Here is a 24,606-nt window from a genome sequence, read left to right as displayed (position 1 = left end):
GAGAGGACTGTATTTATTCTTGAGTTGCAATGGCTCTGCATGCCCTTAGCCCTCCACACAGCAGCCCCCGCTCCTTGGAGAGCAGTGCTGAGACTGGACCACGTGTATCTCACCGCTGAAAGCTCTGCGGTCTGGCAGTGTGCAGCTCTCTGTACTGTGGCATCACACCTGCACCCCTTCATTTCCTCCCGCCCCCATGGTCTTGTGAAACAGCTCATGGGCTCTCCCCACTTCATCCACTCTGCAAATGCAGCCTTTCAACCCTAACAGCCCGTGTCCCACATTGGTCAAGTCCATGAAGAGATCCCCACCATCTCTGACAAGCTTTGGAGTAGATCCTGGAACAGGAAATTTGCTCCAGATCCTCTTAGGCTGCTCCACTGCCATGTGTCCGTAATTTCCTTCTAGTCAGCCAGTGAAGCTCTCAAGCCTGTCTGCCAGTCGAAGAGCCTAGTGAGCCAAACACTGTGGGACAAATCCTGCCCCCAGTTTGGAGATGCAACACCCATGGGGCTGAGCAGAGCAAGGAAAGAAGCACTTTGGACCCGGTGACAGCTGCCACCCTCCCAGCGCTAAGACAATAAATCTGGGGGATCTGGGTTTATTCTCCTCCAAATCACTTTATTATATTGTGAGTAATCACAAAGCCTTACAATGCTGCAGAGGTTCTTTAAAAAAAAACAAACTAACACAGCGACGGTATTTGCCAGCTTTTGCTAAGACTTGTTTAGCCAGCAGCAAGTGTGAGATTACACAAGGAAATCTTGCAGTCTTCAGTTGGATTGTCACATTGGGTTTTAAATTTACCACAGTGGCACAAAGACAGTAACTTTAACAGTATGTGATCCCGTAACTTTTAATCTACGTACAGATTTATAAAATTAAACATTTTTTTAAAAATTACTTTTTCTGCCAGCAGAAAAGAATTCTCTTAAAAAGGCAAGATCCACTAAAAAACACCCCCTTCCTCCCAAACTGCCCCCGTCTTGCACTGCAGTGGGTTGCTGTTCCTCCCCAGATCCCTGCTGTAGGCAGTCCCATTGCCTTTTTAAGAAAATCGTGTTTCTTGTGATTGTGAAGGCTGGTTGAGCATTGCAAAGATTCAGCAGAGGGGCAAAAGCCCCAGCACTGAAAGAAAAGGTTAAAATCCCACCCTCAGGTCCCCAAACAAATCACTGAGCCAGAGACAGATGAAAATGTGGCAGAGGGATTTCAGAATCTAAAATGAGGTGCTGACTTTGGCTTTTATGGCCTTAGTGGATTTCAGCCATCCCTGGAGACAGCTGCTTTGGGCAACAGTGTTTCCATTTGCAAAGATCTTTGGGGGTGTGAGGATGAAGTTTGAGCTCCTCCCAACACTCCCAAGGAGGGTTGTCGGATGGTATTATATCTGCATCACCTTTGCATGGACCTCTCTAAATCCCTTTCGAACACTGAAGGTTGCCCTGATGCAAGGCTGGGTTCAGAGACCCAGGCACAGATCAGCCTGAGCAGGACCCCCCCATCCACAACATCCCACCCTCAGGGCAGAGCGTGCCAGATATAGGAGCTCCTATAAGCAAGCTGAAGGCTTCACACGTGGCATTGAGTCATGCTGTGCTGCCTTCTCCCCCTTTCTCCTAGCCTGGGGAAGAAGAGGGACGAAAGGGGCCCCCCTTTGCTTTGCCAGCATTTCAGCAATGGAGGAAAAAAACGAGTAAATCTCTGAGGACCAGGCTTTTTATCAGCTTTCAGTTGGCAGCCAAGGAGCTGTGTGAGAGAAAGAAAAACCACAACTCTGGAAAAAAAAACCCAAGATCTTTCCTGTGATAGACAAAACACTCCAGAGTTGCAGGAATCAGTGTTAATTTTTTCCCGTGGCACATTCTGAAGAGTGTTTTGGTGCTGGAAATTGCTTCACACGTGCCCAGCTGAGTCGCAGATGTGTTTAGATGAGGAACGTCATCATGGAAAAACAGCTTACTCACACGTCTTCTGGGTCTGCCTCTTGGTTTGATAAGGTTGTCAAGATGACAATCCCTGCCAAAATTTTCTTCCAAGCTTCCCCAGAAAGGGAGGAGGGATTTCTATTTATTTATTTATTTATTTACGCTAGGCTACATGATCTCTTTGCTTTGCAACTCAGTTAATTTGCTTCATCGGAGGCTGGTTCCTGGGTGAGATGTGACTGCTGGCAGACCCCTCTGCTTCCCTTACTCTGCTGCACATCACCTCTGAGCCATGGCTCGCTAAGGTTAGAAAGACAGGAGGTTGCCAAGGTTGGACCTAAAGTAATTAGACATGAAAAGGATTGAGACGGGAAAACAGGGAGAAAACTGTGGGAAAAGTTCTCAACTTACTCAACGTTCACTGCACACCTATGCAAATAACATGTAAAAACCAGCACATTAGGAGCACCCTGTATTCAGGTTTGTCTGGAAATGTTTCTTCAAGACTGAAAGTGCATGACAGGGAACGGGGTGCTGCTAATGAAGGCAACATCCAGAAGGCACTTCTTCGGGAGTAATAATTAAAAATAGGATGATACATGGGTTTCTAAGCAAGTAGCTACAAAGTTGGTACGTTTTGGTGTGTGCTCTGGAGAGACATAGCTTTGCTCCTACAAACGTGTCTGGAGCACAAAAGTTTGCTCCAAGCCAACTGTTCTGCCCTGGGACCTGCAGAGCATCTTGGTCCCCGTTGTGCAGCATCACCACTCTTGAGCTAACCGGCTCCGTGAGGACCTCAACGCACCAGGTAAAATCTGGAGCTTGCAGATGACATGGGCCAGGATTTTTGAGAGTTTATAAAATTCACAAACGATCAAGTATTGGCATATACAAATATATAAATTATTGACAGTTTTACAAAAGGCACACTGCAAGCCATCTCAGTCCGACATCTGTACAAACCCCACGCCCCTCCCCCCTCCCTCACCCACCCCCTCTCCCCAGCTTTCATCACGAAACGTAAGGTGCTGCTGCTACGGAGCCGTGACTGTCGTGGCAACTGAGGACCTCTTTTTTGGTCAGCCCAATTTGTCGGTGGTACTGGCCTTCTTTGATGGTCTTAAGACACTGTATGTTCTTCCCCAAGGTGATGCTTTTGATGGAAGGCAGGTATTTAAGCACAGTCTTTGGCAAGGATGACACACCTGTTCCAGAGAGGTTGAGCTCTTGTAGGGAGTTCAGACCAAAGATAACTTCAGCAGTCAGTGACTTCAAGTTGGGATTGCTGGATAAATCCAGAACTTGGAGGGCTGGTAGCTCCTTGAAGCTGTAAGGAGATAACTCTCCAAAGCCACTCAGGCCACTGAGGGATAAGTGAATCAAATCTTTCAGCCCCATGAAGTCTCCTTTCTCAATCTTGACTAGAGGGTTCCCATCAAGATTTAAGTATCGGAGAGGAATACCTTGAAGGTTTGGCACAGATGTTAGCCTGTTTCCAGAAAGATTTAAGTTCTGGATGTTGGGGATGCTCTTCTCACGGTGCCTTGTCATTGTGCTGAGCTTATTATTGGATAGATCCACATTCAGGGATTTTCCTTGACCTTTTGAAGCAAAAATGTCCATAGCGATATCCAAGAGCTTGTTATGGCTCAAATCTATGTCACCCAAAGGAGAACTGGAGAAACAGTCCTCCGGAAGGACTTGCAGAGAGTTATGGCTCAGATCCAAGGACTCCAGGTACCGAAGCCTGGAGAAGGTTGTGGAGGAAATCTTGGCAATTTTGTTGTAGCTCAGGTCGAGGCTTACCAAGGTGGTGTACCCGGGGCCAGTAAGCATTGATTCATTGATTGTTTCCAGTTTGTTTGATGATAGATCCAAGTAGGAGGTATCCAGAGGGATTGGGACGGGAACAATGTGTGAGCCTATTCCACTGCAGTCCACCTTGGTCAAGCTAAAGCTGTCAAAGAGACCAAAGCTTTCAACTTCGCAGTGGCAGCCAGGGAAGCAGGTTTTGGTCGTACCAAAACAAGGAAGGAGAAGCAGCAAATTGAACCAGGCTAGGGACTGCATTGTTGACCTGGAAAACAAGAAGATAAGGAAATAGATTTAATTGCCACAGAAATTACCCTACTGTAGATGTAGTTTGAGTTGTGCAGTCTTCCGCTCTGTCTTTCCAAAGGGATAGATAAAGTACAGTCTTAAATAGCATGGATATCCCAAACACGTTGTCTCTCATGTTACGAACCCTAGCAGGAATTTAATGAAGAAAAATTGGGTCAACAGTCTTTGCAGATACAACCAAGTGAAGATGCAACTGGAAATTAGCTGCAAGAAAAGCAGGCTGCCTTGAAGAAAGATCTATCCAACATGCATGCTTTTGACTGGACCATGGAAGAAGCTAAATGGCAGCTCAAACAGCCATTTTACAGCCTAGCAAACCAGTACAGAGAGGTCTTCAAGTCACGGCATGTGTGTAGGTTTGGGGAGCACTGGGTTTAAGACCCTGCATTGACAGGTTGGAGAAATCATTTTTCTGGGCTGTGTGCCCAGTGGGAGCCTTAGGTGTCCAAAAGTATTATCAGGAAAGGAAAAACCAAAGCTCCGTTCAGATTTCCTATAGATGACAGAGATAATGGCATCATCAGAACATCATCGCGGATGAACAGCTAGAAAGGCCACCTGCCTACTGCCCAAATGGACAGCACGTGTCCTTTGCATAGACTTCAGATGCAAATTTAGAAGTGTTTAGGTAGGTATGACCATTGCTTTATATCAGGTGGCTAAAACCAACCCTTCTCAGGCTGGTGGCAGGTGGGACAGGCAACAGCCACTTGGTTCCTTGCCTGCCAGAGCAAACGAACCAAGAACTGCTCAGTCTAACCCAGACTCTACTGTGTTGGGCCTGGCCTCCTGCACAGGCATCAAGTGGAAAGATCTGATTTATTTCATATAGAGCCTCTGGGCAGTCTTTGCTAAATACATTAAGTATTATCTCTGATTAACAACGCCAACAAGCAAGGAGCTGTCTCCAACCCTCTGCTTTTGGCCCTCCTCCATCTAAGACATTTCTGTCCCTCCAGCCTCACAGCTGAGGGTGGAAGAGAGCTGACCTGACTTTGCTGGGCCTCTTCAGATTGCACCCTAGCAGTTCTTTTTCACAACTGTGGGGAACAGAACTGTGTAATTTCAAGAGCCAGCCAAAAAAGCATCTCTGGAGAGGGTAAATTGGAGCATGCCAGCATCCCGCAGGTCAGCAGAGGCAGCAAGGGCTGTCCTCATTTGTTTCCATTGCAGTCATGGGTGATGGATCCTCATGCCTTATCAGCAAGGTCTCCAGGAGGTTAGCTACAAAAACTCCCACCAAACCAGGCATGAGATCCACTAGCACTGGTCATTGGCTATGCTGATTGCCATAAACAAAGACACACTTGCCAAGCACTCATTTAGCCAAAAAAAAAAAGAAAAAAGTCCCCTTTAAACACATGTTCCAGTCCCCATCTCAGCCCCCCTGGTCTCTATTCTCACCTTTTCCATCACTGTTTAAAAGCACTTTGTTAACTTCCTTGCAGTATCACCTTTCCCACACAGCCTTTGATCTGGCTGAGGCGCCTTCCCCACAGCCCTTGCACCTTCCCAGGACCATTTCCTAGAAGTTCACACTTCATCTTCCCTCACCCACCCTTTGGCAGCAGCTTCTCTTCCTTTTCAGCACCGTCTTCTCGGCCCTGCCCTCCTTCCCAGGAGACCGACCAGGAATTACTTGCCAATGTGCAAAAGAACTGCAAAGGGGAAAAAGAGTTGCAAAAATATTGTCCTGATCACTGGTACGACTTGTCTGGCAGTAACTCTCAGACCTCCTGCAAATAGAGAGCAGAGACTGGGACTCTGGCCAAAGTGCATGCAACCAAAGCACTGCTGAAGGCCAACATGCAGTCCTCTGGGGTCCATTATTCTATAGAAATAACAGAAATTCAGTAAGACGAGCCCTACTCCAGCCCATCTCAACTGTTTCTTGAGAAAACACGTATGTGTGCCGAGGGGACACAGTGGGTAGAGCTCCTGCCTGCAGACACGTTTCCAGATATCCCTCTCCTAGTGACATCAAGGCTGATCCCCTCTGGTTCTGTGCAGACAAGACCACAGCTTGCTCCCTTCTGTGGTCCCTCCAAAACTAAATACTGCTGCTTTTTTTTGATTTTTTTTCTTTTTTTATTTTTCCCCCCCGTGAAGCTGCATTTGGAACACACTTAAATGTTTTATTACCAGGGGAAATTATGGCAGTGGGGAGCTCTTTGGAAACTAAAAACCCAAAACCTCAGACATTACATGTCTCATATACAGGGAAGTACCTGCATTAGTGTCAGCTCAGCCTACTGGTGGTTTTTTTCCCAAATCCCACCCAGTGGCTATCCCCACTGGTTGTCTACAGCAGGGAAAGCACCTCCTAACTTCTTCTTCAAAAGCCCAGCTCAGTTCCTTGTGGCATCCCGTTGGCTCCAATGGGAACCGGATCAAACCCCAGCAGGTCCAGAGACACATCAGTGTGAGACTTGGCTTTCTGAGTACTGCTAAGACCTTTGTGGGCTCCTGCTGGGACACCCAAAGAAAAGCAAGAGGACAATCTCCAAAGTCCTAGTTTAACTGGGAACAGACTTTTTAGTAGAGCCTGTAGCGACAGGACAAGGGGTAATGGTTTTACATTAAAAGAGGGGAGATTTGGACTAGATATAAGAAAGAAATTTTTTACAATGAGGGTGGTGAGACAATGGCACAGGTTGCCCAGAGAGGTGGTAGGTGCCCCATCCCTGGGAACACTCAAGGTCAGGAAGGACAGGGCTCCGAGTGACCTGATCTAGCTGAAGGTGTCCCTGCCCATGGCAGGGGGTTGGAACTAGATGACCTTTCAGGTCCTTTCCAGCCCAAACCATTCTGTGATTCTATAAACTGAGAGGAGAATTAAAGCCAGCGCTGAGCTTTGCTATGCAGCTCCTCAAACCCCTTTTGACATGGGAATTCCCTTCCTGATCAGCCCCAAAAATTATCACCAGAAGGAGGCAGATCAGTGACTCCCACTGCAACACCCATCACTCCAGCCAGCAGCAAGGACAAAACATTACACAGCTGAAATGCAGTACGGAAAGCTCAGCTTAGATATTTGCAGTGTCTACTGCCTCCTTCCTTCTTGCAGCACTACCCCAGATTCTCTCTTACTGGCTCTGCAATTGCTTTGCAGATGAGATTCAATCCACTACTACCAGTTAAAAACTCCCTTGCAGAGCAGCATGAAGCATTCATTGGCTAACAAGCCACTTGGCTAATAACTCTGATAAAAGATGGGAGAAATAAACGTTCTGGTCATCTTCCAGTCCAAGAGAGAGACTTCTGCATTGCCAAATAATCAATGAAAAGCTTAGTCAGGTACAGGCATGCTTAATCATTGCATGGAGCGATCGACAGTGCTCCTTGAAATGGGAAAAGAGACATGCCACAGGCATTTACAGTTCATCTGTGTACAGCGTGCATCTGAAACCGCATCAAATTGCCTTTGGATTGCTGCCTGCGAGCTGCTCTGTTGATAAAGGCAGGAGGCCAAGGTATCCCCTTGTAAAAGGAAGATGAGTTATCCTCCTGCAGCGCTGGGGAGATTCACCTGAAGGGAACACCATGGACCAGAAACCACTGGCACCATCACCTGGGATGGTGGGGGGAAAGTCACCAGGAGAAAGCAGCCCACCCTTGGGCTAGTCCAGCCATGACCTCTTCACTTCTATGGGTGTTGTGGTGTGGAGAGATCCTAGGGATAAATTTTGGCCATTTCACAGGTCAGAGGGACTTGTTATACCCCCTGATTTTAACAGGAGCTGTGGGGGGGTGCAGTATTGTCTCCCACGGTTTACGTGTCCAGAGTGGCTGCAGGGCTCTGGTTTTTGTATCTTGCTCATCCTTTCTGCACGGCAAATATCCTGAGACAACCCCAGGGAGACCCTGTGGTGGATAATGGAGCCAAGGTTGGGCCAAGCTCCTAGCAGGGTGCTAGCCTTCTCCCCACATCCCGCATCTCTCCCTAAGCCTGCAGATGCCCTGATGTCTCCTCCCTGCTCTGCTCATCCCCTGCAATGTCATGTGGCAGGACTTGAGCAGAAACCTCACACTGAGATTTCTCTGCCAAAAAGAACATTATAATCTTATTTTAAAACCAGCCTTCAGAGGAAACCCAGGTCTCAGCTGATGGTCAGGGCGTGGGGTAGGAGAGAGGTAATCCCTGTTATAGTGGTGTTGCAAATTCACACTTCTCACTGCACTTGCTTTCCTCCTTCTCCTGTTCATTCCTCAAAACAAGACATTTCCCACTATCCTCCCCAATCCACAGCTGAGACTTTTCCACCTCGTTCCCATCCAAGGGAGATGTGCTAACACATCCCACCCTGGATGGAAGCCCATTGCTTGGGGATGCGTCCCCCTTGAGGAATGCAGAGATGAAAAGGATGCTACCTAGGCTACCTCCGGTTGCCCTGGCAACCACCAAGCCAGAAATCCCTATCACCAAAAATCAAGGATTAATTAAAAAAAAATACAAGGAGGAGGTGTTTTAAAGTTCATTGTTTGATGGAGTCAGAAAATGGCTGCCCTGTTCTTCACACTGCACTCCTCAGCCCCCCTGAATATGCCACTTGTCAAAGCATCGGCTGAAATGCAGCAGAAGTCGGAGCTGAAGACCTGAAGTCACCCAATGAAGCTTAAGGTACATAAGTAAGAAGTGCAGAAACACAGGTTGTCTCTACAGTGGGGTGAAGAGAGAAAAACTGCTCCAGGAGGGTATGAAAGCCACCTAAGAGCAGACCCATCCTTGGGGATGCCCCATGTCTACCTTGTCTGTGGCGGAACAGGATGCCTAGTCTCCCCAGTATACTGCTTCCCACCCCACCCCTGGCTGCATCTTCCAGACCCAAGTCCCACCCAGCAACCAGCTGCACCCAGGATGAATCAGTTCAGCTCACTCATCCAACAAAAAAACCCTAATCTTCCTTTTCCCCCTTTGGTGGGTCAATTTTCCTGCAAATCGGGCTCTGACACAGGAATGGGGGAAAAAGGACCTGTCTTTTCCACTGCAGCCCACAATTACAGCAGATCAGGTATGACGCAAATCCCTACGTGCTTAAGGCATGGTGGAAAGATCCTGACAATTTCCAGGTTTCTTGCCAATGTGGTGCTGGAAATCCTCGATTAACAACAGAACAACCTTTAGAGAAAAGAAGCAAAAAGGAAGACCAGGAGTCCACCTATCCCAAACAGAGTTGCTGTTCTAGCAAAGGACAGAGGAGCTGGATTAGCAACAATATTTCATCGGGAAGAAGTTTAGGGGATTGTCTTCTGACTCTTGCATCAGCCAAGTAAAGAAAAAACAAAGTCTTTATAGCAAGGCCCACAAGGCCCACTTGGCTGCAATCACTAATTGGGGGCAGGGGAAAGGGAACGTTATGGGAAAGTGAAACAAGCTGCATAGGATATGATACAGGCCATAAGTCCTCCAGGCTGCAAAAGAAAAAATAACGAAACCAAAGATAACTGGCTCTTTCTGTCTTTAAATACTTGGGAGGCTCTGAGAGGCAGCTTCGGAGCACCATGATGCTCCTGAGTTGCTTTTCCAACGATAAAATTGCCTCAGGGACCTTTCCCCCTGTCTCCTCCTGTTAATTATTCTGTAAAATAAGAATAATTATCGAGTAAAGTGCAGCACTAGCAACAGCTACACTTTTCCAGTGCGGACTCTCCGGGGCTGAGTCCAAATGACGCCACAGATGCAATCACAGCCTGGTCTCCAGATCCCATACACCAGACAGTGGAGCTGGCTCAAACCAGCCTACAGCCAGCAACCATTAATCCCTTAACTCGCAGGCTCACACCCCTCACATGATAAAGAAACTGCTGCTGACAAGGTTACTCTTTCTTTATTTTCTTTTCTTTTTTGTCTTTTCTTTTTTCTTTTCCTTTTTCTTTTTTTTTTTTTCTTTTCTCCTTTCCTTTTCCTTTTCTTTTCCTTTCCTTTTGTGCAAATCTATTGACAGTAAAAGGTCATCCAGGCTTTTGCTCTGCCTGCTTCAGACTGGCTCTTCCCTGCAGAAGGCTTCCCTACATATATGCAGCAAAGAGTTACGTTTACCCCCTCTGTAAAGCTCATTAAACCAATTAGTGCTTCCTCACAAAGGAGTTCTGGTGTAAATGGGAACAGGGCTTCCTGAGCCATTTGGTATTTTTTGCTGTTGGCTGGACTGGCGTACACTTTGCAAATACCAGTCCTGGTTTTGTACTCGGTGTTCATGACTCCTTGGATTTAGGGAGAGGAGAGCTAAAGAGAGTACAAGATTCTCATTATTTTATATATATATATATATATATATATGCTATTTAGGTTTGACCCTGCATTTGCTTAGATGGGCTTGGGGGAGTTCAGTGGACTTGCTTTAGGTGTAAGTGACAGCAGGGTGAGAATTAGTCTCTTGGCTCTTCTAAATTCAGCTTAATTTCATGGAGCCCTCCATCAGGAGCCACTGCACAAGTTGCTTTGGAGTGATAGGTTATCACCCTTCACACTGACGGTTTTGTCAGTGGGAAGTGCAAATCTCTGCAAAGACAGCAGAGCCATCCCCAGCCACCCACCAGGATATAAGGAAAGGGATGTGCAACCCAGTTCAGTTTTCTCCTTCTCCTCACCCTATTTGCCCCACCAGTGCAGGCAAGCACTGGGATGGGAGGAAACTCTGCCACTGGGACAGTGGCTTTAGCCCTTATGGCTCAATGTACAGAGACACAAAGGGCCTGACCAGGAGCTGAAATCATCCCGCAGGTGCCTGAACACTTTTTGCCCCGTCACCCCACTCACTGGGGGAAATCAAAACTAAATGCAGGGAATGAGGGGGGGAAATGATTTCTCTATTAACTCCTTTCTGCTTTAGTGATTTTTAATAATGTATGTAAAAGCACCTCCTTTGCATTCAGTCAAGAGCCTCACCACCAAAGGGGGAGTTGTTAGCAAGTAATTAGCCCAGTGGTATCAGAAATCGACATTACCAGGTGATGGAAGAATGAAGTACAATAGGCACCAAACTGGGGATGGAAAGAAAAAGTCACCTCTCCTCCCTCAGTGCAGAGAAGTGGTTGTATTTAAGGCAGACCAGGGTGGGTGGCATGATGGGGATGGATGGGCTCATGGAAGGATTTATTCTTCCTAACCCTGGGTCCCCAGGGATCACAGGTGGCAGCCAAGACAAGGAGATCATGAGCCAGTGGTTTATTTGCTCTGTGGGGTGCTTTGTCCCCACTGAAGTGATTTCAAGAGAGGACAAAACTGCCATAAACAGAGTTGAGATGTTGCTCCCAGATCTGGACAAGAACTCCATTGCTCTGCATCGAGTCCACATCTCACCAAAACCCATGGAATTTGGGTTGTGGACAGCCAGAAGTGGTAGGGAAGGAAAAAACAAGACACCATTCCTCATTTTCCCCAAATCTCAGTTATCTCCATTCACTTTTCTCATCTCCGGACATAGAGAAACCACTGAGCCAAAACCACCATGATTAACCAGCATCCCACCCATGCTTTCCATCCTTCAGGGAGATTTTCATAGATGTTACAGGGGATGGGATAGATAAGATAAGCAAGAGCAAAGCCAAATTGTTAAGCATCATAAGCATTTCCCAACCCCAAAGCCAAAACCAAGCAGCCCTGCAACCCACCACGTGGGCTTCAGAGAAGACATACGGGATTGATCTAGAGCACCTCCAAACCCTACAGTTTCACATGATGGGTTTGTTTTCAAACATGGGACACCCCTCGCTCAGCTGAAACAGCCTCTGCTCTATTTTTTTTTCTCTAAAGGAAAAAAAATCCTTTCTTCATAAAAGAATGGGAAAGACCTATTAAAATATTCTTTGCTCCAACTGTAATGTCACAAATCCCATCTGCTTTGCAAGAGGCCACAGGTAATTTATCATCCTAGTGTTTAAACTAAGCTAACAGTTTATTCCACTTGTGCAGTCTCCCCCCTCCAGCATCCCTCATCCCCCCCTCCAGGAGGAAATCTGGGTGCAGTGTGGTGTATTTTGGGCTCTGGCAAAAGGAAACCTGTGTGGGCAGATCTGCCAGCCCATACGGTGAGTTCCAGCTGATTTACATCCATGGCTGAAATACAGACTATTTCTGCCACCTCCAGAGCAGTGCGTCTCAAAAAGACACGTCTTGGAAGCAAACAATACAGCCCAACTCCCAGGAATTTCACCTCAAGCGGGAAAAAGTTGGTGCCACCTCCAGCACCAGCAAATTAGGAATTATGTTACTGTGGCACCAGGGTTTTACACAAAAATTCCCCTTCCTCACTTAGCCCAGGGAAACTGTCAGGTTAATAGCAGCTTTATTTGGGGTGAGGGAAATAATCTCCCGTGGCTTTTGAAAGCAATTTTGCTCGCCAGCCTCATGCTGAGCTGTGCTTGTGCCCGGAGGAGGCGTTCCCAAAAGGAAATGAAGCTTGCCAAGCCTCCGGAGGGGCTGTGGATGGGGAAGGCAGGCGTCAGCACGGCATGGAACCTCCCGGCAGCACCGGTGGGGGATTCACGGGGCTTGCGGGGAGCAGACGGAATGTGAGCATCCTGGCCCCACTGTTGGCTCCTGGCTATGCCAGCTGCAGGACTGCTCAAACTGGGGAGCATCAAACTGGGAGCATTGTCAGCCCCACACCGGTTCCCAGCAGCACTAGATACATGGGATCAAACAAGGTGCCCACAAGGTATGCAGGAGCTCAGGGCTTTCTCCTGCCCCAGCATCACCCCGGGGGTGACCACCCCAAATCCTTTTATCCCCAGCAACCCCTGCTTCCCACCCCCCTCTCTTCGTTACCGTGAGCATTTCCAGGAACAGGAGGTCTCGCTATCCTGGCGCTCGCTGAGCATAACAGAGACCTCATCTCAGCCAGGAACACAAATATTTTCTTAACTGTCTCAAACTCAGCCCGAATAGGATCTTTATCATAAACCCAGTGACACATCCCAGAACGGGCAGTCTGTGTTGCAGAGGAGTTATTTTGGCACGAACAGAAGGACAGACCACCCCTTCGGCATGGCGCTTCACAGCAAAAGGAGAGGTTTACACCAATTCTGATGCATTTTGTTGTAGAGGGACCTGGTAAAGTTACCAACAGATCCCCCTGCCCCATCATCTCCGACGCCCAAGGGCTCGCTCTGATGCACGCAGGGAGGATGCGAGTACCCAGGCTTTACCCAGATCACAGCAGTAACCCTGGGAGGATTAAACCCTCTTTCTTCAGGGCTGTGTCCCCCTTTGCAAAAAGATCAATTTAAAAATGATGGAGCAGATGAAGCTGTGAAATTTTGGGGTTGCACATGCTTCTCCCTCCTCTCTGACCATTCCTGGTGCCAGACTAAGAAAGCCAGCAAGATGATGTGAATTTTTAAAGCATGAAACTGAGGCAGGGCCTCATTTCTTAACAGATCATTATTGGAAGCTAAAGTGATCCCAGCAGCCTTCTCCTGTAGTTTCAGCCCTTGATGATGCTCTCCCACATCTGACCCTCAACCCCAGCCGGCTCCTGTGCCAGCTCCTGCTGTGGTGATACTTTTTCACGGCACTCTGGCTCCCCGAGACATGATATAATTCAAGAGGAATGCACTCTGGGACGAACACCATACACCCTGCCAGCAAGAAACTTCAAGAGTTGCAGCACGGGAAGAAGAAACCTCCTACCCACAATGGACGCTTCTTGGGTTTAATTGTTAACAGAGCCACTCAGCCACGTCGTTGTGCCCAAGCTGGGAAATGCCATCTGCCATGGGTGAGCCTGGGGTGGCATACACAACGTTCCATCCCAGGGGAGCGCAGGTTGCAAGGACCCACCAGCAGCTGTCTGGTCCATGAGGGAAAGGCGCGACATCTATGGATGTACCCCACATCCCTCACCTGGTTTGCTTTTAACCATGCCAGTGGGCTGGCCTGAGCTGCAGAAGGACCTTGCTGCATGGATGGACATGGATGGGTTCCCCTGGAGAGGATGAGCTGGGCAGGGGAAAGGAAGGAAAAGAGAGGAGGGATGGTGCCAGGGGAAGGCGATATATCCCAGGGTGATGCCTCTGCCCTTCCTGGTGAGATACTGCCCGCCAGGATTGAACAGCTCATAGCAGCCCCATCATCCTGTATCTCTAAGGGCTTTGCAGCCCTTTCTCCTTGAAACAGAAGTGGCTGCAAATCAGATGTCCACATGCTGCCCCCGACGTCGTGCCTCAGTCACAGTGCTGTGCCCGACTCCAGCAAGCAGAGGCAGCCAGCACCAGCTGAAATCATGCGTAAAGGAGACGGAAAAGAAATTCACCCCAGCTGGGCAATGCCTCCAGCCCTGGCAGGAGCTGGAAGGGTTTTAAGAGGATAGATACCATGTGGCCTCAGCTCTCTGAAAGGCAGCAGCTCCCAGCCTCCCTCCTCCCAATAGCCCTGCGGGGCTGCTGTCTTCGATAAGGGAGGGCAAAGCGAGGAGGTGATGTTACACTGGGTGCCCCTCAGCACTGCTCCAGCCTGCCCAGGGCTTCTTTGTGGGCTTTTTTATTTATTTTTGTGGTTGTTTTGTTTTTTTTTTTTTCCCATGCACAATAATCTCTGGGCCTCTTTGCTGCCTGTGGCTCTCCGTGTGCAGCTGCAGACCCTCCACCAAGAAGATAATAAATACAATCCTGGCCATTATTGTTGCAAACAGCACAGCTGGAGGCTCCCGTCTCATTCCCCTCCTGGCCTTTCTTCCCCCCAGTAATTCTTGCAATGTGACACTGTGAACAATGAATGCCAACAAAACCGCTTGGTAGAGCATCAGCTGGGGTTTCAGGAGCTGCTCCCACCCCGAGGAAGCTCGTGAGACATTGGCTATGCCCAGTGGGTATCCTACAAGATTTGGTGAGGGCGGATTTGGGAAGGGGAAGGGGATCTGCATAAAGCTGATAAAGGGTTTACCAGCGGGGCATCACCCCAGCCACAGTTCCCACCCCAGATGATGCTTCAGTGCCCCAGTGATGTGGTCTTTAGTATCTCCTCAGTCCTTTGACTCCTCTCCCTGCCCTAGGATGCCCTCTTGGCCAGTGTGGGATTCTGGAGAGAAAGATCATCTATAGTGGGTTGGGAGACGCAACTCCAGCAGGACCCATTTCTCACTGCTGATGTTACCACGAGTCCCCATTCATGTGCCTCAGTTTCCCTCCCGACACCTTAAGGATGACTAACCGCAGGACTGAGAGGTGGTCATTCTTGTGTGGGGATGGGGGTACCATCCTCAGGTTCAAATCGCACCAGAAGGGAGCACAAGACAAGATGTCCCAGTCTCACCCCACACAGAAGACCCCAGCCAACACCACCACTGCCACAACAGGTCCAGACAAATGCCACCACTGTCCTTGTGCACCACGTTCAGCTCCTGCCTTGTCTGGACACTTGGGACAACCAGCCTTGCTTTGCCCTCTGCAAAATGGGCAGCCAGGCTAAGGGACAGGGAAGGTGACACCTGGGGAGGTGGTTGTGGTAGAGAAGTATCTAAATGCCTCAAATTCATAGACTCTGAAGTGTGCCTGCAGTCTCAGTGGCTGTGAACATCAGGCCTGCCTCTCTAGGGACCTCTGCCAACCCATGCTGTTCACCTCCCCTGGCTCCATCCTGTCCCCTTGTTTTTGGTGCAGCTCTGTGGCATTTCTGCCATGCCATGTGCAGATGCTGCAGGTCACCCAGGATGCACACAACCATCTTCCTTGACCACTTCACTCTCTATTAAGCCACCTCCTAAACTGATTTGACCTGAGTTCACTGACCAGCAGAACAAGTTCCCGAACTACAGCATCCTCACATGTGCCCCCCTATACGGGCTACATGGTGCTGGACCCTTGCACCTTGTTCCCCTCCCCAATGCCAGGGGAGGCCACCATGCACCATGTTGTGAAGACAGGAGATAGGGACATCACCATGAGACCTTTGGGGACAGTCCAGAAGAGCAGTCCTCTCCTCCAGTGCATAAGACTGACTAAATTCAGAGTTACCCTATCATCCTGTAAACCTTTCAGCTGGAGATCTCTTGCAAGAGGTCGCAATGCCCTGGTCCTGGGTAGATACAGGGGTTGCACCTTGGGTGGGAACTGAGCCTTTACACTGGAATTAAAGAGCTTTGGAGAAAGGGTCTCCTCTGTCCTGCTGTGTGAAGCTTGGACTCACCATGCTTCTTGCTACAGACATCTCATTCCTAAGGATGAGAGGAAAATGGGTGATTTTGGGGTCAGGGACATGTCCTGCCTCACCTGGAGAGCTCTGTGCACTTATATGACTTCAGACATGATGAGGTTTGACCCATCTGCCCCAGCAGTGCTTTGCCTTTAAGTTTCAGTTTTTCCTGACAATGGTTCTCTTATTCAAAGTTGTTTAAAAAAAAAAAATATCCCTATTTCTCTCCCTACACCCGGGTTTGAGCTGCCAGGCACAAACCAGGGGAAAGGAGAGGAGTCAGTATCACAGATACATGGAGAGAAAAAAAGAAGCAGGAGGGGGAAAAGGGGAAGGAAAAGAAAAGCCACAGATGCCAGCACTCAGCTGTTACACACAGCACATGGCCCTCCACTCAGCTACAGCAGAGATAAAGTGCTTTTTACCAGTTTGCCACTGCTGCAACAGGCAGATTTCCAGCCTGGTTAATGCAACTCAGGAATGTCCCGTGCTAAGGCAGGCAGGTTGTTTTAACCGCTTGCAGCATCTGCAAGGGAGGGGGGAGGCCGGAGTGATTCTCAGAACACTTATTTCCTCCCCCCCCCCCCCCCCCCCCACTGCTGCACATCATGAATATTCCAAGAGGGAACAATGGAAACTCCCAGGAAATTTTAAAAAATAATGTAAAATTTGCAATACAAATGAAAATGTCGAGGCTTCCCTGTACTGAATGGCTGAGCCGCTCACACATTCACCTCGCTAGCTCCAGGTGCCAAGTTTTAAGACAAGAAATGGCTTGCTCGAGCCAGCCTTTATCTCTTCCCAGCCCTCAATACCTCTCCGCATTCGGAAGTTTCTTTTGATAGCCTGCCAGGCAGCCAGCCCTGTGGCTACTGTGTGCAGCCCGGGGGTGCCAGGGGTCAGGAGGGCTGCCAGACAAGGATGCCTTGTCTTATCCCACCCTCCAGCCTCTGCTTCTCCCCACCAACCAGCTGACAAGCGAGGAGGAGGGAGAAGAGACTGAAAGAGGAGAAAAAAAAAGCAGTTAGGGATGGAGGGAAAAGTCTAAACCTCTGAAAGACGGTGGCTCACCTTTTTTCCCAAGCTCTGTCTGACGCTGGGGTGGCACACACCGCTGTTCACTGCAGGGCTGGGGAGCACAGGATCCTTTTTCCTACATCCAAAAAAATAAAAGACTTTTGCACACGCTTTTTGTTTTACAGCTCTTCTCGCTATTTCCTCCTACCCATTCAATGCTGTTTTATTCCTTGCACTCAATCTTAAAAGAATAGGGGTGCAGGAGACCCTCACCCCAACCCTACAGCCTTCCTCGCCAGCCCACCTTGCCGTCAGAAATTAACGTCCCCTGGGATGTCCACCACGTCCTTGCTGCCTCGCAGCATTTTGTAATCGCTCCCCACTGTCTCTGCCAGCAGCTGCTCAAATTCATTCACAAACCAGCAGCCTGCCCCGCAGCACGCCTGCTCCAGGATGCCGCAAGGGAGAACCCGTCCGGGTGCTGCCACCCAACCTCCTGCCAGCACCGCTCACCCGCGCACCCACCGCCTCCGGAGAGGGACCCCGCACCCGAGCGGGGACAGGCGACGGCCAAGCACAGGTCAGGGCCTCGCCGGGCCATTTATAACCTACATGTGAGCCAGCACCTGCCATGTCCTCTCCGGGACAGGCTCCCGTGGGTTGCGAGGGGACACGAGCTGTGCCCCGCGCCAGGACAACGGCAGACGCTAACCCGCTTTGCCTTTGCAGCGCCTGGTCGCCGACGGCGAGCAGCCAGCCAAGTTTAGGCTGCAGATACTCCCAGGGACATACCGGGCTCCCTCCGGTCCTTTCAGCATCTAACACATCCAGCGTGCTCCTTATTCCCGGGGAGATCGGCAAGGCGTTGGTCTAACCCTGTCTTTCCACAGCGCCTCTTCCCCCGGTACTCGCCTCGCTCTCTACCGCGGCAGCCGAGCCCTGCGTGCTGCCAGGCGGGCTCTGGAGCGGCGATCAATGCAATATTTCAGCGCAACGCCAGCGATCAGCGCCGGCTGCTCTCTGCGGAGCAATGGCACAGTGTCCACCCAGACAAGTTTCCTACTGTAACTTCAGTGAATGCGGTTATTCAGGCTAACGGCAGCTGATTTATCATGGCAGGCACCCGGGGAAATCTGTCGACTTGGGAGACCGGAGGATCCTCGCCGGGCTTCTGCGATGAACGCCGTGAGCTGGGCACGGCTCGCCGTGCTCTTGCTGCCACCGAGTTACGTTAGCTAACCACGCTAGCTAACCACGACGGAGCGTCAGTTAACGGAGGCGATGCCACTTCCCCACGACACAAGCCACCGCCGGCTCCATCCCCGCCACCCTCCTCCCAGCCTTCCCAGATCCCAAGCTAAGGAGGAAAGTTGACGGACCCTTTTGTTTCCAGAGAGCTGGCACGTGTTGTGGTTAACTGGGCTAATAAATCTGCCGTGGTCTGTGCCTTTTAATGACTGCAGCATTAATAACAAGTTTCCATGGAGCTGCTTAAAAGTTTACAGGGTGTGTGCGTTATCAGGGGAACCCCGTGCTTTCTGACCTCCTGCTTCAAAAGTCACAACCAGCAGGGTTGTTTTTTTTTTCTTGCCTTTTTTCCTTTTCTTTTTTTTTTCAATAAGAACAAAAAAATCCTGGTCTGCTTCCCCTCCCTTCTGCCCCCCCCGCCCCCCCCCTCCCCAAACACACCTTCCCCTCCAGCTTAATCCACTTACAGGCATGGGAAATTCCCAGGCAGGGAGCTTTGCCCTGCTTTTATCTCTGCAACCCGGGGGAGAAGACCCCCCAGCACCTTCAGACTCTTTACCCCAGCCAGGCAACCCCCTCTTAAGCTTTACCCCCTCCCCCCCCCCTCCTTTCTCCCCTTACCTCGTGTTAGCTGCAAACCCTGCGAGCTTCCCAGCACCAGAGCCCGACCAAAAAGCTTCTCCTCTCCCCGCCGTGTTGGGAGGGGAGGGCGGGGGAGGGTGGTGGGGGAGGGTGGGGATGGGGAGGGGGGAGACAGGGAGCCCTGCGTGAAATCAAAGCCCCGAAGCCGGGCACGGGAGGCGGTGCGGAGCTTCCAGCTGCTGCTCGGATTACTTTGCAGCCGTGGCAATCCCCAAGCACTCCACAAACCACCATTGCACCGGGGGAAGGAGAAGGGAAGAGATCCCGCCTGGAGACGCTTCATCCCGCCCCGGCTGCAGCCCCCCGGGGGCGGGGAGCCGGGCTGGGGGCTCGTACGCACCCCAAAATCCCACCCCCCCCTCCCGCCATCCTTTGGCAAAGCCAGAGGTAGGCAAAAAAGTACTTTACCTCCACCGGAGACCTCTGTCTTTACCCCCAAGCAGCACCCCAGGTGTTTTGCAACCGGTGCCCCCCCCCCCCTCCCCGAGCCCCCACTCGAGGCAAATTCATCACACCAAAAAAGTTTCACCACTCGGAGGCTGGTGGTGGTGGTGGTGGTGGTGGTGTCCGAGCAGATGCCCCCAGGGCTGGCCCAGCTCCCCTTTACAGCGAGCTCCCCCCCTCCCCAAAAATGCGATTTGGGGTTGCGGGGGGGTTGCAGGCCCCCCCCCCATCCCCCCCCCCATCCCCGCCCCCCCCCCCCCCCCCCGCGGCTCTGCAGCCCCTGCCCCGGCCGCTGCCCGCGGGGCTGGGGGCGGCGGGGGGGACTTACCAGGGCCAGGGTCGGTTCCCACGGCGGGAGCCGGCAGCAGCGAGGCTTGGGGCCGGGTGTCCCCTTCTTCCCTCCTCCTTCTCCCTTCTCCTCCTCCTCCTCCTCCTCCTCCTCCTCCTCCTCCTCCAAGGCGTGCAGCTGGCCGGGCAAGCGGGCTGCCCCCTTCCCCGCAGGAGGAGGGAGGAGGGAGCTCAACAGATGGCTGCACACAAGGGAACATCTGGGAGGAGGAGGAGGAAGGAGGCAGGAGGCAGGACTTAGGTTCGGCTGTGCCACTCCCGAGCTGGCAGACCCCCCTCATGGGGGAAAAGGCGGGGTGGGGGGTGTCAAGCCGGCTTTGCACACACACACTCCCCCTCCCTGCTGCTTGGCATCCCCCTGGCTACAATCCCTTGCTGTCCCTTAGCTTTCTTGGGGATCACCCCAGAGTCACCCTGACAGCAGCACAGCTGTGTTCCCAGCGAGACCCTGTATTTGCAGGGACGGGTGCTATTCCTGAGCACTGCCCCCAGTTTTCCAGGCGTATGGGGCCAAGGTCAGCTCCGGCACCCCAGGGTGCAGGGTGGGACAAGGCAGCACCAAGGTCTGAGTAATGCCAGCAGGCAGGAGACTGGCGCTTATAAATTGTATTGTGCAACCCCTGAAATAGGATAAAGGAGAAAAAAACCCCAAAAAGCAGGTAGTAATCCAGTTTAGGAAACAGAGAATCTGGACCCCATCACTGTAGGATGGGAGGTCTCTGGGACTTCTCCAAGGAGACTGTGAAAGAGCAACCCCGGATCAGAATTTCTTGACTAAGGTGTAATGGCCAGGCAGCGGCTCAAGTCGTGATGCTGGTACTGGAAAAAGAATCAGGAACCTACCTAGTGTCACGGTGCTGTGACACTGGACAAGGCAAAAAGGACCTCAAGGGTCATGAGTCACAGGGGACTCATCCGTGCCTGGCTGCAGCTTCCCACGCCGCACCCCCCATGCACTAGCCATCATTAGTGGCCTGTGCCAGGTCCCAGGCTGTGTGGTTGCTTGTTTCTTAAAAAGTTTAGGTTATAAAGGTACAACCAGGCTCCCTGTGTTTACTTTCAGTCAAGCTTGTGCTTTGAAATGCGCCACATGCCCCATACCAATGGCCCTCAAGCAAAACCGTGACTGAGATTTGCATTCAGCATCTCTTTGTGCTGAAAAGGTGGCGAAAAGGCAGAGTTTTTTTCTCTGCTTAGCTGCTTTCTCAGAGCACATCACTCCACGACCTGCCTGCAGATTTGCGGGGTGACCCCCCTCCAGCGAACCCAGCGCTGGGGCTCAAAGCAGGGGATACCAGGGGCATCAAGTGGAGATCTCAGTGGTTCCTCTCCACCCTCTGAACTTCTGAGTGAGGCTTGTCTGGGTTATGTGGTTACTTGATGCCTACATCTTAGGAGCTGCTTTTTGGGAATCACCATCAGACTGACTCTGAGAGCTCTGCCAAGGAGGGGACAAGCAGCCCCAGGAAGCCAGAAAGAGGAAATCTGTGCTCAGTTCTCCTCTGAGCCAAGTGCTTTTGACGGAAAACCCTGGGAAAACCGCTTAATCCAGGCTGTGATTTTTCACGTAAAAGTGGCAGTGTTATATACAGACGTGAACAGTCCGCTGCAGGGATCCATTCACCAAGGCCTTTGCACTGTTCATTTTTATAGCTCTGGGTGGGGGAAGTTGCTAAGCTGGAAGCTTTTGTTTGATTTTCCATTTTGTTCATTTTTCCATGCCTCACGCTAGGCCTTTGCCATGCCAAAGTTGGCCTCAGTAAAGCAAAACACCAGTTTGAAGCTGGAGCAATTGGGAATTAAACCCTCTGGCTGAGGTAAAGTCCAGCGGTCAGCACTGCCAGGTCTGGTGATTTGGAAGGAAGAACTGAAAAACAAGAACCTGGTTTAAAAGCTCTGAAATTTTGCTAAGGAAATACCTTTAAATTTTGGGGGGTTTATTTGAAGCCTAAAATGAGCATGCTTTGCAATAGCTGGTAGTGGATGGACATGGGAAACTGTGTACTCAGAAATTTTGTTGCTCAGGTAATCAGCTGAGAGGTCTTCTGGCTTGAACTTCTAATGCTAAGAGAGAATTTAATCAAAAATTTCCCAGTTTGATGGAGTTGGCCAAAATCGTGCTAGGGAGAGAGCTGAGAATTTAATGCTGGGTGATCTGGGGGTAAGGGATTAGCCCTGGTGTGATACTAACACAAAATTAGTCCCGGTGTGTATCCACCTCTGCTTCTTAGCTCTTTCAACCATCTCCCACTGAAATCTGCACTTCTCCTGAAAGTGGGGGTCCTCCTCCTGATGCTTGGTCTGTGCCCTGCAGAGATGGATGACAAGTGATGCCTCATGCTGCTGTGGTCCACACCTCTAACATGAAACCCTCCATTGCAGAGTGCCTTGGCTGGGCAGTCCATAGATGGATGCTCCCTCCAGCAGATCAAATGCAGTTAATTGTCACGATAAAATTGAAGTAATTTTTTGAGGACTTTTAGTCTTAAGGTGATGTTTCCCACCATTACTATTTCTATTTCTTTGCCACATGGGAACACATTTTCTTAAAGATAAACCAGGGTTCTCCTAGGGCTGGGCGGTCCCATGGGCTGAACCTTCATGTGCAAAGCCAGCCACAATGTGTTTGGATAAATTTCCCCACCTCTCTCGGACAGTTCACTGTCTATATACACCAGGGTGGATGAAAGATGGAAGTAGAAAGGAATTTTATTAGAGTCATGCAGCACCAAATGATGCTAGGACCTCACCTGTGGTTTTAGGCACTGCTGTAGCCATGGGTTACCCTTCTTTGGAAAAGCAGATAAAGGCAGTTTGCTAAAATTACTCCATTTCACCCTGATTTTAAGGTCTAGATATAATTCTGCCAGCACCTTGTTGAAATATCAGAAAGCTGAGAGTCAGATCTCTATGCTGTCCCTCAGCTCAGCTTCTTTCCTCTCTTGCTGTCTCCAGGTGTGATGGTTTGGTCTTCATTGGTGGCCCATCACTAGCTCAGCTCCACACCAGCACAGATGGATCTTCAGTTTTCTGTCTGATCCTGCGGCCCTGAACAGCCTCACTCCAAAGAGCCCCCATATACTGATGCTACAGACACTCTAACAGGTCTGGGGACGATAAGACATCTTCCCCCAGCTTAGTTCTTCCAGGGCCACACTGAGCCTTCCTCTGACCTCCTGTTCCCAGAATACACCAGCTCAGTTCCTTGTTTCTCAACATCTGATAACATCACGGATGGTTTGGCTTGTTAAAATCCAGGCAACTCTGAAGCCAAAGGAAAGATATCTGAGTCACTCTGAGTTTCCTCTGAATAAATTCTAATAGACGCATATGAGGTAAAAGGAGTTGAAGAGTGAATGACGACTTAAACCCGATTAGTAAGAAGAGCTAGTGTTGGAGTTTTGCCCCATGAGGTTTGAGTCCCTCCCTAAGATCTCATTTCCTTTCCCTCTCTTATGCAATCCCTGAAAAGGAAGTTTTTCATGCACCAGATGGTTGGAAAAAGCTACAGCGCCAGATGGGTGCCTTGCAATCCCCAGCTGATTGTCTCCTCCACGTGTCCCCCTCCCTGGGTATTCCTGCAGAGGAAGGAGCCTTCCCTTTCTGTAGTGAAAATGATTGCTCATGAACTCTCTCCTTCGTGGCTGAGATAGAGCAGATGTCTTAGGAAGTTGTCCAAGCTTGTCTGCATTTGATGGGATTTCTCAGAAGGAAGCACCCACAGCAACAACCAGCATAATTACCTGTGCAGGAGTTTAGTTATTGCAAGAGGTTAGGAAAAAAGCTGCCCACAGCAAACAACCACCACTGATTCCCACTGGGAAAACGTAAAAGAGGTGGGTCTGCCTGCTTTGGGAATGTTTCCCATCCTTGTGCGAGTCCTGTAGTAAGAAGAAGTAGAGGGGTTTTTTTAATCCTGTAACAAGCAAGACTTAAAAAACACCTGCAGCTGTGCCCACGGCATCCAGGGGAACTTGGCAAACTTGGAAACACATTGCACTTTGCTGGTATATACAGCCTTGGTCAAGAATACAGGTTGTTCTGCAGGTCCATCCTCACCCTTTGTCACTGGACCATGTCTTATGGAGAGTAGTCCACTCATCAGTGTTTGGCTGCAGTCAACTCACTTGGTCTGTGTTGATCAATGGACTTGCATGCAAAACTGTGTCACCTTTTTGCTCACCATGTTGATTTTATCTCTCGTTTGAAGGCCAGTAGGAAAAATACACAAAAAAGTATCTGGGAAAGGAGGCAGAACCCAGCTCCTCCTGCTGGAAGCCCCACAGCTGTCAGCAAGAGTTGAGGCCCCTCTTGATCATTCTTTCTGCCTGGCCACGTGAATTTACTCTCCTTAGTGTCTGGCGACCCAGCCTGGGCAAGAGTAACAGAGGACAGCCCCTTCCTCACTGTTTGTCCCCTGCCCCTGCTGTCCCCTCACCCCAGTTGCTCCATAGCCTGGTGGACTTGACACTATTTTGGCTAGTAGCATCTATGGATTTCACCTCCCTTGGGCTGAGGAGGCCTTTTTGATCAAAACTCAGCAGCAGGAAGGGAGGGCAGCTCCCTCCCCTTGCTGTTTGGTAGCCTGACTCACAGAATAACATCCAAGAGCACAGAGCCTCCTGTGGGATTGCCCAGGTCCCATCTACTGAGGGAGGTAAGAAGGGTCTCATTCAGGTCCACTGAATCACCCCTAGATTCCTCCTCTCTGCTGACAGCGGAGGA

The 24,606-nt window shown here is 50.2% G+C and overlaps 1 protein-coding gene and 1 long non-coding RNA gene across 5 annotated transcripts; one reads left to right on the top strand and one right to left on the bottom strand.

Annotated features, from left to right (window-relative positions):
• Positions 1-600: 600 nt before the first annotated feature.
• On the bottom strand, positions 601-20,064 carry TSKU (tsukushi, small leucine rich proteoglycan). 4 transcript variants are annotated; one of them, XM_055702935.1, is made up of 3 exons: positions 19,862-20,064; positions 17,254-17,335; positions 601-4,005 (listed from the first exon to the last, which is right to left on the bottom strand). In XM_055702935.1, the coding sequence occupies exon 3, from the start codon at positions 3,996-3,998 to the stop codon at positions 2,940-2,942; it is 1,059 nt and encodes a 352-aa protein (XP_055558910.1). In that variant the 5' UTR covers positions 3,999-4,005; positions 17,254-17,335; positions 19,862-20,064; the 3' UTR covers positions 601-2,939. The 4 variants fall into 4 exon arrangements, with proteins under 4 accessions (XP_055558910.1, XP_055558912.1, XP_005441010.1 ...); XM_055702937.1 differs by lacking the exon at positions 19,862-20,064 and adding an exon at positions 19,069-19,445; XM_005440953.3 differs by lacking the exon at positions 19,862-20,064 and adding an exon at positions 17,992-18,325.
• Positions 17,641-18,653, top strand: LOC114016318 (uncharacterized). Its single transcript, XR_003560718.2, has 2 exons — positions 17,641-17,779; positions 18,319-18,653. It is a non-coding gene; the product is annotated as an uncharacterized LOC114016318 (long non-coding RNA).
• Positions 20,065-24,606: the final 4,542 nt, after the last annotated feature.

This window comes from Falco cherrug, chromosome 2 (genome assembly GCF_023634085.1).
Source record: "Falco cherrug isolate bFalChe1 chromosome 2, bFalChe1.pri, whole genome shotgun sequence".
Lineage (NCBI taxonomy): Eukaryota > Metazoa > Chordata > Aves > Falconiformes > Falconidae > Falco > Falco cherrug.
Note: the sequence above shows the minus strand (reverse complement) of the source record. Positions and strands in the feature narration are given on the sequence as shown.

Bases quoted from the DNA above. Each gene is read 5' to 3' on its own strand.
- TSKU (XM_055702935.1), bottom strand. From the start codon at position 3,998: ATGCAGTCCCTAGCCTGGTTCAATTTGCTGCTTCTCCTTCCTTGTTTT.